Raw genomic sequence first — 18,719 nt, 5'->3', positions numbered from 1 at the left:
ATCAGATATTTGTTTGCAAATAATTTTTGCCTAATCTTTGACTTATCTTTTCACTTTCTTGTCTTGACTTTTTGAAAGGGGAGTTCCTTCAATGGAAGGCTTATAAATGAGAAGAGTAAAGAGGACTCTGAGTATTATTTATTATTGCTGAGTAAATAAAAGTGTTTGTTAGCAAGTTTGATAGCCTTAGCAAACTACACTAGCAGAATATATTTAGTATCTTTGGAAAGAATTATATCCTTATGTCTCATCTCCAAATTTTAAAAATAAGCATACCAATTTCTTATATTTTACTCAGTGACTTATGTATCTTTCCCACAGAAGGCATTACATTCCCATGGGTTTAAAAAATGGGAAAATCTGGTTATAAATCAGTCTGAGACTTTTCATAGCTCACTAGAGCTTTTCTGTTAACCTATAATTTTCCTGGAAAAAAGGAGTGAATAAGGAAAATTATTCTGACTTCCTGAATTGTCACCTTACATAGTATTTGGAGCAAGAGAAAAGGGAAAGAACCTCTGTCCTTAACTCTGTCTTACTTATAGAATACAAACTATTTTATCTGAGTATTTCTGGTGTTCTCATAGTTTCTGTACTTCTCTTGCACAAGTTGCAGAGTTTGTGTTGGTTTTTTTTTTTTTCCCTGTGTTTTCTGCGTTTATGCAGAGATTAAAGAAGAACACAGACTGAGTGATAGGTGTGTGAGAGAATCAGACATAGGAAAGCCTGCTGTGTTCAAGATTTTATCAGTATCTCAGAAACACCTTTAAGGAACAAACTGCTAAATAGGACAGTTTGATAAGCAAGGGTTTCAAATACTTTTTGCTTCCTCAATTAGGTGGGTGCTATTTTTTTTTTTTAACACTGATAATTTTTTTTTATTTTTTTATTATAAAAGTTTATTTTTATATCATTTTGTACATTTTTTTTTCCATCTCGATTGTAATCCCCGTGGGTTTCCCATCACCAAATCACCTGTGTGCCATCACCATAATCCCATGCATTTCTCTCCCCCCACCCCCGTTTTTGATCCCATTCCCCACTCCACCCCCACAAAATGTCTCTGGTATATGGTTGTTCATTATTTTTGTTATTTTCCACCTGGTCCATTATACTCCTGCTATGAGTGAAACCATCCGGTATTTTTCCTTCTCTTTCTGGCTTATCTCACTAAGCATGATCTTTTCCAGCTCCATCCAAGTTGCTGCAAAAGACATGTGTTTCTCTTTTTTGATTGCTGAGTAATATTCCATTGTATATATGTACCACATCTTTTTTATCCAGTCATCTACTTTTGGGCATTTGGGCTGCTTCCATGTTTTTCCAATTGTAAATAAAGCAGCAATAAACATGGGGGTGCAGGTATCTTTTTCAATCAGTGTTTTTGTGTCTTTTGGGTAGATACCTAGGAGTGGGATTGCTGGGTCGTAGGGAAGCTCCATGTTAAGCAGTTTGAGGAACCTCCAAACAGTTTTCTGTAGTGGTTATACTAGTTTGCATTCCCACCAGCAGTGCAGGAGAGTTCCTTTTTCTCCACATCCTCAAGGTGGTTGCTATTTTAATGTTAAGGTTTTAAATTTTAGATGACAAGGAAGATGTTGAAATTGTTTTTAAGTTTTTTAATGAAATAGGAAGCAGTGTATTACATGTAGTAAAAGGTGAAAGATTTATATGATCTGAAGAGAAACCAGAGTATATATTACATGTAGTAAGGATAAGTTACTGCTTTGTGAAACTTGTTTCACCAATCTATGTACATGTATATGTGTGCATATGTATATATGTATTGCATGCGTGTGTGTCTGTATGTTTAGTTTATATATACATATATACAAAGGGACATAGCCATGTATATATATGTCCATATATATTTGCTGGGTTAGGATATAAAATCTATTTCTAAAAATTAAAGGAAAAAGCGTAAGCAATTCCTAGTACTTATAGCATGGGGAATATATATGACATGTAAGCTGTATGTTTTGAAAGTGTAGGATTTTTTGATTAATAGTTTAAATTCTAAATACAAGGCAATTTGGTGGATAACATGCTTACTGATTCTAGGTATTTAAATTTAAACTAACACAATGTTTGTGTTAGTTCAATCTGTATTAAGTACCTTCAGTATGCATCATTCTACTAAATGTTGGAAATACAAAGTAAACAAAAGTTGTATTCTCTCAGAGAGTTTATAATTTTTTTAAAATGGGGTAGATTAGTGGCAAATTAATTACTATAGTTGTGGAAAATGAAATATGCTAGGCATTTTTACATATAGTGTCCATCATTTATATTTCGCTTCACATAATGATCATCTGTGGGGTAAAAAAAAAAAACAATTATTCATGAAGATAGTTCTTACTCCGTTCATGGATTAAGAAATGGAGCCTGAGAGAGGGGCTTTTGACCAAGGTCACCTAACTAAAAAGTAACAGAGCTAGATTGACATTTGTCTCCCACTCCAACATACAGGTTCTTAGAGCTCTCATAAGGTGTAGAAAAGTAAACCCATATATGCTGGAATTTCACAAGGTGTATGTACTGAAATGGATTATGGAAATCCTTTCTCTAAATAATGCACTATACCAGAAGATTCTCCTTAATGGAAGCAAATTTATTCTTGATCAAGTCTAGGAGTATAGCCATTTTTATGTTGTATGCCTTTCTAGTAATAAATTCTGTTTGTATTTCTACTTTGTCTTGACAGATGCAAATGAAACTGATGGAAATGAAAGAGCTAGAAAACCATAATAATCAATTAAACTGGTGCAATAACCCACACAGCAATCTTGTAAATGGTGCTACAGATTATTGCAGCCTAAGCACCAGCAGCAGTGAAACAACCAACCTTAATGAACCCGCTGAAGGTCAAAACAACCTGGAGTCTGAGCCCATACACGAGGAGTCACCAGTAAGTCTTATGGTTCCATAACCTTCACAACTCATGGCAGAAAAAAATTGAATCAACTCAAACTTTTGTTGATATAATACCTAATGTCACATAATGAAGACATGAGTTTTTTTAAAAGAGACAGAGAATGGATACTGATCCCATAGTTCTAACATTTTTTTTAATAGTGTAAAAGTATGTTAGCTCACTTACTTGTTATAGAGCATTTTAAAAGGTAGTAATTTTTTTTAATATATAATAGTTTATTTTTACATCATTTTGTGCATTTTTCCATCTCATTTGCAATCCCCTTAGGCTTCCAGTCACCAAATCAACCATGTGCAATCACCATAGTCCAGTGCATTTCCCTCTGCCCACTGTTTTTGATCCCACTACCCACTCCACCCCCACAAAATGTCTCTGGTATATAGCTGTTCATCATTATCATAATTTTCTCACCTGTTCCGTTATATTCCTGCTATGAGAGAAATCATCGATATTTTCCTTTTCTTTCTGGCTTATTTCACTAAGCATGATCTTTTCCAGTTCCATCCATGTTGCTGCAAAAGACATGTGCTCTTTTTTGTTTTTGGTTGCTGAGTAATATTCTATTGTGTATATGTACCACATCTTTTGAATCCAGTCATCCATTTTTGGGCATTTGGGCTGTTTCCATGTCTTTCCAGTTGTAAATAAAGCAGCATTAAACATGGGGGTGCAGGTATCTTTTTCAATCAGTGTTTTTGTGTCTTTGGGGTAGATACCTAGGAGTGGGATTGCTGGGTCATAGGAAGCTCCATGTTTAGCAGTTTGAGGAACCTCCAAACAGTTTTCTGTAGTGGTTATACTAGTTTGCATTCCCACTAGCAGTGCAGGAGAGTTCCAAAAGGTAGTAATTTTTAAAAACAATTTTAAGTGCTCAGCCCTAAAACTGAACGTAATTATTTCATAGTGTTGAAGATACTTACCAGTTATTTAGAGAGCACCTACTATGTGCAAAAGTTATCTTGTATTATATGTGAGAGTTACTAAGAATCTTTAACCTTCCTTCATAGCCTATAGTCTAGTAGACTGTGTTAGAGGACTGTGATAGAGAAAGAATAGGATATTCCGGTAGAACAGTTGGAGAGGATGCAGGGAAGATTTTGTAGAAAAAACATTGCAAGTGAACTTTGAAGTAAGAAAGATTAGGCAAAGAAAAGGATGCTATATGCCTGGCAGAGAAAACAGGATTATCATAGGTAAGAAATGGGAGAAGACAAACTGTACTAGGTCATGAAAGTATTGAAGGATATATTATAATAATGGGAGAGTACTGGCAGGAAATGAAACTGTCTCCCAGTGGGTACCTGTATTTCCTCAGTTACTTTATTAAAATACAGATATCTTAGCCCCACTCTGAACTTGGTCACCTAGATGTGGGTATATTTTAAAAAAAATTATATAGGTGATTGTAATGTATAACTACATAAAAATGAATACTCAGGTTAGAAAAACCACAAAGTGAAAAAATCTGGACTTATCTTGATGTCTTGATGCTTACTGCAGTTCTCTCTTTTTGCAGTGAGTAGATGTTGAAGTATATATGACAATAAGTGACATGATTACTTGTTCCTTTTAAAAAAGTATGAAGGGGGCTTTTTGGGCATAGGAGTTAAGCTTTAGTGTTAATATACTAGCACCACTGACTGTAGCCTGAGTTTGATCCCCAGCTAGGGAGGTGACCTACATATGGTGCAGAGACTACTCCTTGTCTGGCCTGCTGCCTTATCAGATCCACCTGTTCTGTTCTTTATCTCTAGTGGTTTCTCTCACTCCCCAGTTTTTCTTTACATAAATAAATACTTTTTAAAAACATTATCTTCTAAAAAAATATAAATAAAAAACATGAAAAATGGGTATGGAGAGTATAATTGGACAATGTAGAACTATCTTAGGAGACTAGTGGAATGATCTATGTGAGAATTGTTTTAGCTTAAACTTAAGCATTACATGGGGGATAATGAGGAAAAAATCAAGTTTAATAGCTATTAAAAATATAAAATTACCAAGACTGATTTATGTAGGCATTACAGTCTTAGATACATTATACAATAGTCTTTTAAGGACAGAAAGCAAACCAATAGGTTATGCTTAAAAGATATGTAGTGTATGAAATGGAGATTGTCCTTAAAAATTAGTTTTGCTCATTTGAAAACCTTAATTTTTTAATTAGGAAATTGTTCTTTATACAGATAAATGTGTATAAATCCACATTTCTGGCATAAATCCAGAAAGTGATAAGAAGCCACTTGAACTTTCAACCAGAGGTTCATGATGGGTTCACATCTTTTACTTTACAACTCTGAAAAAGGATAGATTAGAAGAAGTAAGAAGGCAGTTGGTGGGTTACTGCAGTAATCTATACCAAAAATATATTACTACCACAAATGGGTCTTAGTGACACAGCATTATTATAAATGATGACAGTAATAATACAGAGGAAGTAAAGGATTTGAGGAAGAGATAGAAGGTAGACTTATTAAGACTGGGAATCTCAGGGAATAACCAAAGGGATGTGGCTAAGAGTGGCCTCAGGTCTCCTGGTCTGAATGGTTTTAATGCTGATGAGGCCATTTCCCAAGAAAGATTTTGGGAGGATCAGATTGTTTAAAAAAAACAAAGTAGTTTTTGGTTATTTCTAGTCAGCTTCCTCGGCCAAGCACAAAATACATTGTTAATCCATGTAGTTATTATTTTGTAGGCAAGAAGTAGTCCAGAAATTTTGCCTTCTGGTGTGACTGATGAAAGTGAAGTGGTGTCTACTCCTGTTGATGACAAAGTTTGTCCTGAATTTAACAGTGACAAAGATTCAAAAGAGGTAAAAATAATTTTATATGTAAATGATCTTCTCACTGGTTTTTCTAGATGGGGATACACATTATTTAAGTGGATTTTACGACTACAGAAATATTTGTCATATTATCATCAGTTGATTTTTCAAAACATATTATTTAATTTTTAAATGTTACCTTTTAAATTTTTGATTCACAAATATTTTTAATTAAAAATTATTTTTAGGAAGATCCATTTAATGTAGAAGCAAATTCCCTGACAGATCCAGTTGCAGATTCAAACTTGGATTTTTTCCAATCTGATCCTTTTGTTGGCAGTAAGTACTCTTATTTTTGAATTACATATTTTAAAAAAAAAGGACTTTTAATTATATATAACCTATATAAGAATTAGGAATTTGGTTTTGAGAGCCTTCTTGTTATAGCTAAAAAAGGGGAGTAGATATTTAACATCAGATTTTCTAGTATTTGTTTTCAGGCAACTAAATCCTGGGGCTAAGCCTTTGATTATGTTTAGGAACAACTGATTAAAAGTGCCTTTCTTCTCAGAATAAGGACCAAATGAAAATGTTACTATAGACCAAGAGAGGAGATTGGGCTTCTTAGGCAACTAGCAAGTGTTACTGAAAGAGCCAACACTATGCCTTTAAAAATGGAAACTATAATAGTTAGAAGCCTGATCTCTGCCCTTAAGGTGCCAGCAGTATTGTTGAAGACTTTGTTTTTTGTACATATAGAACTGGGGTACAGGCTAGAGGCTCAGGGGCAGTGAGAGGCTTCACAGAGACAGAGGGGGGAGCAGAACAGGCAGATTGACGAAGTACACTGCTGAGGGGAGCAGCGGGCGGGTCAGGAGAGGTCTGCCACGCCATGTGGTCATCTCCGGGGCAGGGGGTATCGAACTCATGCGGAAGTGGCTTTAGCTTCTCAGTGCTGTGCCTTAACCAGCTGCGCCACCAGGGACGGCCGTATTGTTGAAGACTTTTAACTACCATTTGTATAAATGTAAACACTACTTTTTTGCATTTTACCTATTATATATTTCTGAAACTTTCAGGTCAATTTATGTCATTTTTAAAGTTGAAACACTAATGCATGTAAATAAAAACTTGCTCAGTCATAGCAGAAATGAGCCTAAATCGTAGGACAGAGAAGGACCAGGACAGGAGTAGGAAGAGTACACGGGACTACAGTGATGGTGCATGACTGAATTAATTGGTGGTGGAAATTTCATGGGGAAACCATATATTTTACAAAAATGAAGGATGATACCGTGAATATATTAAAAAATTTTTTAAAAAACTTTATTGTGACACATAAAATATTTAAAGGTTTATTTATTGTACACATAAATAAGTGGCTTTAGAATACTCAAAGTTAAGTAATTATCACCGAAGTCCAATTTTGGAACACCTTTATCACCCCATACCTATTAGTGGTCACTTCCCCTCCATTCCCTGTTCCCCAGCTTATTTTATTGTTGACCTGTATTAACATATTTTGAATACAAGCTCCTTAATCAAACATGTGAGGTTGCAAATATTTTCTTATATTCTCATGCCCCAATATTGATGAAATCAAATTTATCTATTCTTTTAAGGACAAAAAGCAAACTAGTAGGTTATCCTTAAAAGATACATGGTGGTGGCCCTCCCTGTTGGCGCAGTAGGTTAAAGCACAGCACTGAAAAGCTAAAAGCCACTTCCGCATGAGTTCGATTCCCGCTTGCCCTGGAGATGACCACATGGTGTGGCAGACCTCTCCTGACCCACCTGCTGCTCCCCTCAGCAGTGTACTTCATCGATCTGCCTGTTCTGCTCCCTACTCTGTCTCTGGTGAAGCCTCTCACTGCCCCTGAGCCTCTGGCCTGTACCCCAATTCTGTATGCACAAATAAATAAATCTTAAAAAAAAAAAGATACATGGTGGTTTGAAAAGGAAATTGTCATCCTTCTTTTGTCGCTGTGCTCTTGATGCCATATCTAAGATACAATGTCATGAAAATTTACTCCTATGTTTTCTTCTTCAGAGTTTTATCATTAATTTGGTATGTTTGATACATCTTGAGTTAATTTTGGTATATGAGATAGTTCTCCTAGCACCATTTACTGAAAAGACTATTTTTTCTCCAGTGAATTGTCTTGACACTCTTGTTAGAAATTAATAGTAAAGGACATGTCAATTCTTTAAGATTCTTTTTTACTTTATTGAAGTTCAGTGTCTTATGCAGTAGTTATGGTAATAGCCATTTAGTGCTCTTGTGAGAAGAAATTTTGTTAAATTATTGCCTGTCTTTTCTCTCCATTTATATTCTCAATTTATGATCAAGGGGTAAGTATAGTTGACTCTAATTCAGATTTGTCTCTTTCACAAGGTGTGATTGTGTTCTCTTTTTTCTTATTATTATTTTAAATGTTTCCTAAATAAAGGTGGATTGTATTCTTTATTGTATTGTGTTGTATTCTTTGTGTTCACCTACTACTTCCAGCTAGGGTTTCTGAAGACTACTTGGTATTATGTTACCCTTTAAGTAATAGTAACACAGCAGTAAATATTGTTATTTTGACTTCTGCTTATTTATTTTTATTACAGGCGATCCTTTCAAAGATGATCCTTTTGGGAAAGTTGGTCAGTATATTATTAAAAAGCACTTTAGCTATAATTGGATTTTGCTTAATTATGAACTTATGATATATTTAGGAATGGGAGGTCACAATTGGATAATTATAGGAAATGGACTTTTCCTTTTTTTGTTTAGTTTGAAACTAATTTAAGGTCTCACTAACATGTTGCATTTCCTGTTATTTTCAGAGACAGAGTGGTAGGCTCTTGTGATTTGCTTAATAAACTGCTAGCCCTCCCTTGTGGCGCAGTGGGTAAGGACGCAGCACTGCAAGCTGGCCACAGTTGCTTCGGTGTGAGTTCTATACCGAAGATGACCCACATGGTGCAGCAGACCTCTCCTGGTCTGCCTACTGCTCCCCTAAGCAGTGTACTTTGTCATTCTGCCTGTCTGTTCCCCATTCTGTCTCTGGTGAATCCTCTCACAGCCCCTGCACCTCTGATTTGTATCCCATTTCTGTATGCATAAATAAATAAATAAATTTTAAAAAGGAAAATTAAGCTTTAAAAAATAAAATAAACTGCTAGTTTTGTTTTCCTAAAAAATGACATTAATATTTATGTTTTGCTTTTAATATTTACACTGTCTTCTCTTTAATTGCCAGTTACCTACCTCTACAGAATTTGAAACTTAGGTTTTTCTAAGATAACAGCATATTCATAAGGATGGGGAAACAGAAACATCTTAAAGAATTACTATGTCAGGCTTTTTAAGATACTCTTTTCCTGGGACTTGTACACTAAAGGAAACAAATCTTTGTACCATTTAATTTTACTTCCTAGACCTATTCCAAACTGTTGGCTTTGAGCTCAGAGAGAGAAATACATTTTTAAAGTTTTGGTTATTTCTTTAATTATAATAGTGTAGGCTCAGGGTCTTAACATGGAATTCCTTGAAATTATATGCTAATGTAAAAAATAAGTTTATTAGGTGATATTGTATCTTTTGCCAAAACCACAAAGGAGTTTGTGGTACTCCCCCAAATTAGAATTTCCACTTGAAAGGTGTTATTTAAACCTAGCATACAGGTAACTTTTGTGTAGTAAGAGTTGGAATTACTGACCTTCTTTGGGTAAATGATGAGCAAGTAGGAAATAATTTTAAATAAAGTAATTTGAGTAAGTACAACTGTCTATACTTTTTTAAATGACCAGTATACTGCAGAGTATTTAGGTTTTACAAGATTTCAAAATGTCTTTTTTTTTTTTTTTTAAGATTTATTTATTCATGCATATAGAACTGGGGTACAGGCCAGAGGTGTAGGGGCAGTGAGAGGATTCACCAGAGACAGAGTGGGGAGCAGAACAGGCAGATCTATGAAGTATACTGCTGAGGGGAGCAGCAGGCTGGTCAGGAGAGGTCTGCGGTGCCATGTGGTCACGGGGGTGGCAGAGGGCGGGGGTGGGTTGCAGGGATCTAACTCATGCTGAAGTGGCTTTTAGCTTCTTAGTGCTGTGCTTTAACCCGCTGCGCCACTAGGGAGGGCCGTCAAAATGTCTTTTAATTAAAGCAATTATCATGCCTTCGGGTGACAGAAATCTTAATAGTTTTTCCTATTTGTGCTGTATTTTCTTAGATCCATTTGGAGGTGATCCATTCAAAGGTTCAGATCCATTTGCATCTGACTGTTTCTTCAAGCAATCATCTACTGATCCTTTTACTACTTCAAGTACTGATCCTTTCAGTGCAGCCAGCAGTAATAGTAATACATCGGTAAGAGGGAGGATTTAAGCCTGTTGAGTGTCCTAAGAATGTTTCTTAAAATATACAGTGTTGAAAAAAATCTCCTTTAGGTTACTTCTAATGGGCTGTACAAAAATTTCGAACTTCTTTAACCTACCTACTTTTTAGTTCAAACAGAGTGGTATTTCACAACTTAATCACCCATTGGAATTGACTGGAATAACTTTTGTCATCCAAAAATCAAGTTAATCCTTCAAAAGATCAAATATTATCCCATTGAAGTTATAATGAATGGAAGAAATAACATTGCTCAAATTTAAAATGGCCATCTTACCCAAAGCAATGAACAGATTCAGTGCAATCCCTATCAAAATTCCTATGGCATTTTCAAGAAAATAAAACAAACATTAGTAAAATTTGCAAGAAACCACAAAAGACCCAGAATAACCAAATTCCTGACAAGAAAGAAGAAAGGTACTCAAAATATAATGCAAAGCTAGGAGTAGTCTGAACAGTATGGTAATAAGTAAAAAGACACACAGATCAATGGAATATAGTTGAGAGCCCAGAAATAAACACATGCTTTTATGGATAGTTGATTACAACAAAGAAGCCATGAGCATAAACTGAAGAAGAAAAATCTCTCCAAGAAATGGTGCTGTGTAACTGAATAACCTCCAAACAATGAGGTGGATTTTTTTTGTTTGTTTTTGCTTTTAAATTAGGAAAAACTGCTTTGACTTTCTTGCTCTTTCAATAAGAGTGAAGAATGAGAGTCTGAAATAAGTGAGAGGAAAAGAATTCTAAAAAATGAAACTAGACTAGACACTGTAACAAAAATTAATTCAAAATGGATATATAAAATTTTATGAAACACTATATCAAAAAGATAATATGCACTCCTATGTTCATTGCAGCACAATTTACAATAACCAAGCTATGAAGACAACCTTAAGTGCCCATTGAGAGTTGAATAAAAATGTGGTTTAAATACAAAATGCAATACAACTCAGATGTAAAAGTAAGATGAAGTAGTGTGAGTTTTGACAATGTGAATGGAACTGGAGGGAATATACAAAGCAAAATGAGGCAGGAGAAAGACAAATAGTTTTACTCATGTGAAATATATATAAAAGGAGAACAACAGAACAGACCAAACAAACTGATTGCAGAATGAAGGTTACCAGAGGAGAAAGGGGGTGGGAGCAAAAAGTGGAGGGTGTCTAATGGACTAGGAGAGGGTTGTTGTTATTTTGGTGGTGGGCATAGAGTGGAAACATAAATTTGTGAATTTGTACTCTTAAAATGTAAGCCAACATTACCTCAAGGAAATAGAAATCAGAAAACAACAAAAGCCATATTCCTAAAAGAGTATCCATTCTTTTAAAAATATAGAGTTTGGTATTCTTGAATTATTGTATTTGGTAAAGAGCTGCTTGCCAACAACTGGTAAACTGAGAAAATGCTTCTATAACTGAATATTTGTCATTTCAACAGGCTACTGTATGCTCTGTTTTCCTATAATAGTTAGCAATGTGGCCAGATTCACCTACATTTTGCCACATTCTTCTACAATTGGCTACTTACTTTTTGTCTTTTAACAACCCTAATTTCTCCCTAAAACAACAAATTGGCAATATAATAAGTGCTATGTTTATCTGATTTGTTCTATATGGTAGAGAAAATGCTAAGCTCTTTTCATATACTACTTTATTTAATCCTCACAATAATCCCATGATGTTCATGTTATTATCATTTTAAAGCTAATGGTGGCACAACAGGTTAAAGCACAGCACTATGAAGATATCTGTAGCCACTACAGCACAAGTTAGATCCCCAGCCAGGGAGGTGACCCACATGGTGTGGCAGACCTCTTCTGACCCACCCACTGCTTCCCTCGCGAGTATATTTCAGTATATCTTCCTGTTCTGCTCCCTGCTCTGTCTCCAGTGAATCTTCTAACCCCTCCCCCCCCGCACCTGTGCCTATACCCCAGTTCTTTGTGCGTAAATAAATAAATCCTTTTTTTTTAAAAGATTTATTTATTTATTCATACAGAACTGGGGTACAGGCCAGAGGCTCAGGAGCGGCGAGAGGCTTTACCAGAGACAGAGCGGGGAGCAGAACAGGCAGATCTACGAAGTACACTGCTGAGGGGAGCAGCGGGCAGGTCAGGAGAGGTCTGCCACGCCATGTGGTCACCTCCGGGGCAGGCGGAACTCGAACTCATGCGGAGGTGGCTTTAGCTTTTCAGTGCTGTGCTTTAACCTACAGCATCACCAGGGAGGGCCAATAAATCCTTTTTCAAATAAAAAATTACTGAGGCTTAGAGAGGTTAAATGGTAGTAAGTTATTAAATGATAGAACTGGATTCAAACTCTGGCCTACTTGACCAAAATCAAAGGTCTTTTTCCATTATAAAATTTAAACTTCCCACCTACAAAACCCATGCTTTCTTTAATGGGCTTTCTTCTTTTCAAAAAGCCTCTGACATGAATCTCTCCCCCCATATCTTTCTTTTCCTTCAGTGCTGGTTGCTCTCGGGACATAAATTTAAAAACCAAGCAAAAACATTTCTTACTCTCCTAGCTAATATAAGGTAACATTACATAGGTGCACACTGTCAGAGAGAGTTTTCCCATGATAGTTAGGTGACCTTCTATAGGAGAGTTTTGAAATACTAATTTTTTAAAAATCACAACATCTAGGCCCTCCCTGGTGACACAGCGGGTTAAAGCATAGCACTAAGAAGCTAAAGCCACTTCTGCATGAGTTCGAGTCCCACCTGCCCCGGAGGTGACCACATGGCGTGGCAGACCTCTCCTGACCCTCCCGCTGCTCCCCTCAGCAGTGTACTTCGTGGATCTGCCTGTTCTGCTCCCTGCTCTGTCTCTGGTGAATCCTCTCACTGCCTCTGCACCTCTGGCCTGTACCTCAGTTCTGTATGAATAAAGAAATAAATCTTTAAAAAAAAAATTATAACATCTAAATTTTAGTTGTGAAAATTTTATGTACTAAATTGCTAATATGAAACTGAATGTAAGTTTTGTGCCCCTTTATTCCTTCAGGACTGCATAGATAACCTTTTAAGGTTATGTAGTTAATGATGAAGGAATAGAAATTACATGTGACACATATGTAGGGTGTTTCATGCATTTCTGTCTGTGGTGGCAAATAAAATTTGGCAGCTTTTGTTAGAAACCAGTCCTATTAGTTTTGTTTCCCTCCAAGTCAATAAAAGCAGTAGTAGTATTTGGTGACTTAAGTTATGTCAGTGAGAAACCATAAAATACACACAAATAAAAACTACATTGAAAAAACATTGCATGGCATACCTCATTAATATATTTGAGGACTCATCTGCAAAGCAAAGAAAATGAAGGAAAAGATAAACAACTGTGACCCCCTGAAGCTCTAAAGCGGCTGTATAGCAAAAAAGAAAATAGTCAAAGAGGCACTCTACTGGTTGGAAGGAAATATTTACACTCCATCAGGCTGATAAAGGACTGATTTCAAAGAGCTCACACAACTCAACAAAATTAAAACAAACAATCCAGTCAAAAAAAATGGCTAGAGGCCCTCCCTGGTGGCGCAGCGGGTTAAAGCACTGCACTAAGAAACTAAAGAGCCGCTTCCGCATGAGTTCGATTCCCGCCTGCCCCGGAGGTGGCCACGTGGCGTGGTAGACCTCTCCTGACCCGCCCGCTGCTCCCCTCAGCAGTGTGCTTGGTCGATCTGCCTGTTCTGCTTCCCGCTCTGTCTCTGGTGAATCCTCTCACCCTCCGCATCTCTGGTCTGTACCCCAGTTCTGTACGAATAAATAAATAAATCTTAAAAAAAAAATGGCTAGAAATGCTAAAAATGACAATTCTCCAAAGAGGAAATGCAAACGGCCAACAGGCATATGAAAAAATGCTCAACATCACTTATATTCAGGGAAATGCAAATCAAAACCACAATGAGATACCAGCTCACATAGGTGAGAATGACCCATATTTTAAAAACTGCCAAGAATGTGGTAAAAATGGAACCCCATTACACTGCTAGTGAGAATGCAAACTGCCAAGGTTTTTTGGTTGACCTTCAAAAAAGAGCCTGATACCAGAAAGATAAAATTTAGTTTTTAAATTCACAATTTGATGAGTAAAAACTAAAACTAAAGTATAATGTAGGAAGACAGGTGACTAGCAGGGATCTCTGGCTTCAGGTCAAGTTCTCATTCTTGGTACCTATGAACCCTTGTCACATGATCCCAGATTGTGATATAGCTTATCTTTTTATCAGAAAGGTCTTTCTCACACTTGTATACATCGGTATTTCCTCTGGGGAGCAGAATGCTAAAATTATTTTAGACAGAAAGTAGAGATCACCTAGCATTTTCTCATATTAAATACTAGGATATTTAAGAGTTAGAAGACTGACATCCTAAATGCAGCATGACATCCTAGAATGGAAAAAAAAATATTAATGGAAAAGTGAGTGAAATCCAAGTAAAGTTAGTAATTTATAGTTCTGGACAGGGTTTATTCCTTGGCTTTAAAAGATAATGCTGTGACTATATGAGCTGATAATATTAGAGGAAGCTTGGTGAAGGGTGTATGGAAATTCTGTATTTTTTTCTGTCAGTCTAAAATTATTTCAAAATCTAAAGTTAAAATAGTATGCATCTATAGTAAATTATGATGAAAAGCATGAATACCACCAGTCAGGATAATAATTACTTCTCCAGAGGAAGCTTGGATTGTTACTGGGGAGGAACACATGAAGACTTGTTGGCATTTTCCTGGTAGATGATTACTAAGTGTTCATTTGATACTGATTTGTTAAACCATACGTATATTTCATACATTTTTGTGAATAGATGTTAGAGTTCACAATAAAAGAGAAAATACGTACCATTTTGATTTAAAAACACTATAAATCAGTAGGGTGAAACATTTGTTCCTAACACCTTGCTATTTATTTAGATTTTGTAAAGAATATTTTCTTCAACATGGCTGTGAGGTTTCAGCTATGAAATGTTGCCTCTCTGAGTACTGGTTTTGTATAATTTGTTTAGGTAGAAACAGTGAAGCACAATGATCCTTTTGCTCCTGGGGGAACAGTTGTTGTTGCAGCAAGTGACTCAGGTAAGAAAATAATTACCAGGGTTTTTTTTTGAACTATAAACACTAGTCTTTTCTTTACGCTTTTTTTTTGGTCTCTATATTTGTCTTATTTATGACTAAAAATTACTGTACAATTATACCCAATTATAATCTGCCAAGAATAATGATGACAAATTTGTATCACCTTCTACTTTTCTTGCCAATTTATTATTTATTGTTTGTGTTAAAGATTTTATTATAATATGTATTCTAGCCATTATCAGTAAAGTTAATAAAAATTGTTTTGTTTTGGGCCCTCCCTGGTGGCACAGTGGGTTGAAGAGCAATACTATGAGGAATCTGCAGCCACTATATAGCACAGGTTCAATTCCCGGCCAGGGTGCTGACCCATGTGGTGTGGCAGACCTCCCCTGTTCCCACCGCTGCTCCCCTCAGCAGTGTATTTCAATCAGTTTGCTTATTCTGCTCCCCACTCTATCTCTGGTGAATCCTCTCACCCCCTGCGCTTTTGGCCTGTGCCCTATTCTTTTATGCATAAATAAATGGGTAAATCTTTTAAAAAAATTGTTTTGTTTTCTCAAAGGAGATATGGCTTGACAACTTCAACACCTGCTTTGATTTTTAAGTATGGTGGTCTAAATTAAAAGATGTGTGGTTTCCAATTGGCAATAATAATAACTTTACAGATAGGGTAGATATTATCAACAATACAGAAAGAAGCAAAATTTAATTCTAGAATTCAGGCTTGATGCTATATTTGTGGTATCATGTTTTTTAATTTTTCATTTATAGATAGACCTCTTAGGTAATATTCTCATTTTAAAAATCAGGAAGTTGAGGACTAGAACACTAAATAGCTTGATCAATATTCTACAGTTTACTACATTTGAATTAGGAGAAGCCCAGAATCTTAGCTGAATTTGATGTTTAAAAACTTTTTCAGCTAAGTAACTGCCTCCTTCTCAATTTTTATTTAAAAATAAATCAGGGCCCTCCCTGGTGGCGCAGCGGGTTAAAGCACAGCACTGAGAATCTGAAGCCACTTCCGCATGAGTTCGATTCCCGCCTGCCGCCTGCCCCGGAGGAGACCACATGGCGAGCCAGACCTCTCCTGACCCGCCCACTGCTCCCCTCAGCAGTGTACTTCGTCAATCTGCCTGTTCTGCTCCCCACTCTGTCTCTGGTGAAGCCTCTCACCGCCCCTGAGCCTCTGGCCTGTACCCCAGTTCTGTATGAATAAATAAATAAATCTTTGAAAATAAATCAGACCAGCTATTGCATAGAGTAGGAATTAGAGGGAAAGGATTCAAACGTGTAAATATTTTAGTATCATTCTGAAATTAGTATACTTTGTTTATATAGGTGAAACTAGAATGAGTTACTCACTACAGTTATTTGCTTATTATGATAAATTGAGGATAATGAACATAATGACAGATGAGTAGAAATAACTTCACAACTTGGATTTCATGTACTGTATAATTTGAAACAAGATGAGATTTAGCAGTGTGCATTGTTTTCAGATTGAAAATTTACTTTGAGTATGAGTTGCAAGAAGGAGAAATGTAAGAAGCAGATGTGTAGGAAACAATGTTTAATGTAGTGTTGGGTATTGATTTAAACCAAAACTAAGAACACAGTTTATAAAAGATTTATAATAGCAGTGGTTAAATTATGTCTTTTAAAAATGTATGTGCTTTCTAAGGCTCTCATTACTGAATTGATAAATTAATATGTTGCTAAGGACTTTTCTATGACTAGAAAAAAATAAGAGTTAAAGAAAGGGTTTAGACATTTATATTTGATTCTTGTTCCCCACATAAATGAAATGGTTAAGTGCCATGAGAGTTATCAAAGCTATAAACACTGAAAGGAAAGGAGGACCACCTCCGTTTAGGGTAAATCATACATAACTTCAAAACAGAGATAGCTTTTGTGGTACATCATGAAAGAATGGACTAGGATTTTAGAAATGGAAGGAGAGAATGTAAAACAAAGTAACCTGAGCAAGGAATGGAGGCAGGATATATGGGGCATGTTGAAAGAAAAACAAGACATTTTGATATAGAGAAAATAGCCAGGTTAGAGCTAACGTGCTAGATTGCATTCTTAGTATGAAACATTTCTAATGCCTTTGTTGGTCTTTTCTTTTAATTCCATTTCCTCACTCACTTCCTATAAAGTGGTGGCGTGAGGGGGCTAAGATTTATTGTAATTAATCATGATAATAGATACCATTTAGTGAGTCTTATGTAGTTCTAGCACCGTGTACTGACATTTTCAGTGTTTTGTCTCCTTTAATTCTCACAGACCACTGCATGAGATAATTGGTGTTATGTTTATTGTGCAATCAAGGAAAATCAGGACATGGAGCGGCAAAGCTATTTCACAAGGTTAAAGAATTAATAGGGGATCCATGTTCACATGAGGTCTTGTGTTTTCCACTGTCCTTTTGATTATTGTTTCATATTTCCTTTGCTGATTTTTCCTCTTTTTTTTTTTTTAAAGATTTATTTATTTGTGCATACAGAACTGGGGTACAGGCCAGAGGCTCGGGGTGGCGAGAGGCTTCACCAGAGACAGAGTGGGGAACAGAACAGGCAGATCGACGAAGTACACTGCTGAGGGGAGCAGTGGGCGGGTCAGGAGAGGTCTGCCACGCCATGTGGTCACCTCCTGGGCAGGCGGGGATCGAACTCATGCGGAAGCGGCTTTAGATTCTCAGTGCTGTGCTTTAACCCGCTGCGCCACCAGGGAGGGCCCTGATTTTTCCTCTTAACTTTGTATTGTGCTTCTCCATATCTTATACCCTGGACCTCTTTTCTTCTCTGTATTCCTTCAGGGGCCTCATCTGGTTTCCTGACCTTACTTGTTACCCATGACTAATGTATATCTCTAGCTACACCTTTTTCTTAAACTTTTAAGCTCATATCCAGCCACTTATTGACATCTTCCCTTCTATGTCTGATAAATAGAACTAGCACAAATATCTAATACCAGACATCTAATCTTCTTCCCCATATCTGCTTCTCTTACAACTTTCCTCATCTTAACTCATAGTAATTTCATCTTTATCATTTCTCCGATTGAAACTTTAGAATCCAACTTGGTTCTTTCTTTTTTCTCTGACCCTATTCTTAATCTGTCAAAAAATCTTACTGGTTCTCCTCCAGAATAAATCAGTAAAAATCTTACAATAGCTTATCTTTCTAACAATATTCCAATATATGATTCTAACAATATCACTATGCCTGGATTAACACATTCTGCTTCAGCTACACTGGCCTTCTTGCTTTTGCTCAACAAAAGGTGGTTGTTCTGAGGTCCTTTGTCCTTAGCTCCCCACCCTGCCCACACAACCCCACCCCCTTCCTGGGATGAACTTTCAGTCTCTCACCATTGAGTATAATGTTCATTGTTGACTTTTCACATACAGCATTTTTTTATGTTTATTCTTTTCCTAGAGTGTTGAATGTTTTTATCATGTTGATAAATGTTGAAGATATTTAATTTTGCGAAATGTTTTTCTGCGTCAATTGAGATGATCAATTGGGTTTCCTTCCTTTATTCTATTCATGTGGTATA

General features: G+C 36.3%; 1 protein-coding gene across 2 annotated transcripts in view; it reads left to right on the top strand.

Moving 5' to 3' along the window:
- Window positions 1-18,719, top strand: part of EPS15 (epidermal growth factor receptor pathway substrate 15) — a 106,582-nt gene that overhangs the window by 74,031 nt on the left and 13,832 nt on the right. For both annotated transcript variants that reach the window (XM_004678995.2, XM_012722318.1), the window contains exons 16-21: window positions 2,705-2,908; window positions 5,631-5,747; window positions 5,948-6,038; window positions 8,313-8,348; window positions 9,920-10,056; window positions 15,086-15,155. In XM_004678995.2, coding sequence (XP_004679052.1) covers window positions 2,705-2,908; window positions 5,631-5,747; window positions 5,948-6,038; window positions 8,313-8,348; window positions 9,920-10,056; window positions 15,086-15,155 — 655 coding nt within the window. The remainder of the gene's footprint in view (window positions 1-2,704; window positions 2,909-5,630; window positions 5,748-5,947; window positions 6,039-8,312; window positions 8,349-9,919; window positions 10,057-15,085; window positions 15,156-18,719) is intronic.

The sequence above is a fragment of the Condylura cristata genome, unplaced genomic scaffold (genome assembly GCF_000260355.1).
Source record: "Condylura cristata isolate star-nosed mole 26May11 unplaced genomic scaffold, ConCri1.0 scaffold00008, whole genome shotgun sequence".
Classification (NCBI taxonomy): domain Eukaryota; kingdom Metazoa; phylum Chordata; class Mammalia; order Eulipotyphla; family Talpidae; genus Condylura; species Condylura cristata.
This window is presented reverse-complemented; position numbering and strand designations above follow the sequence as displayed.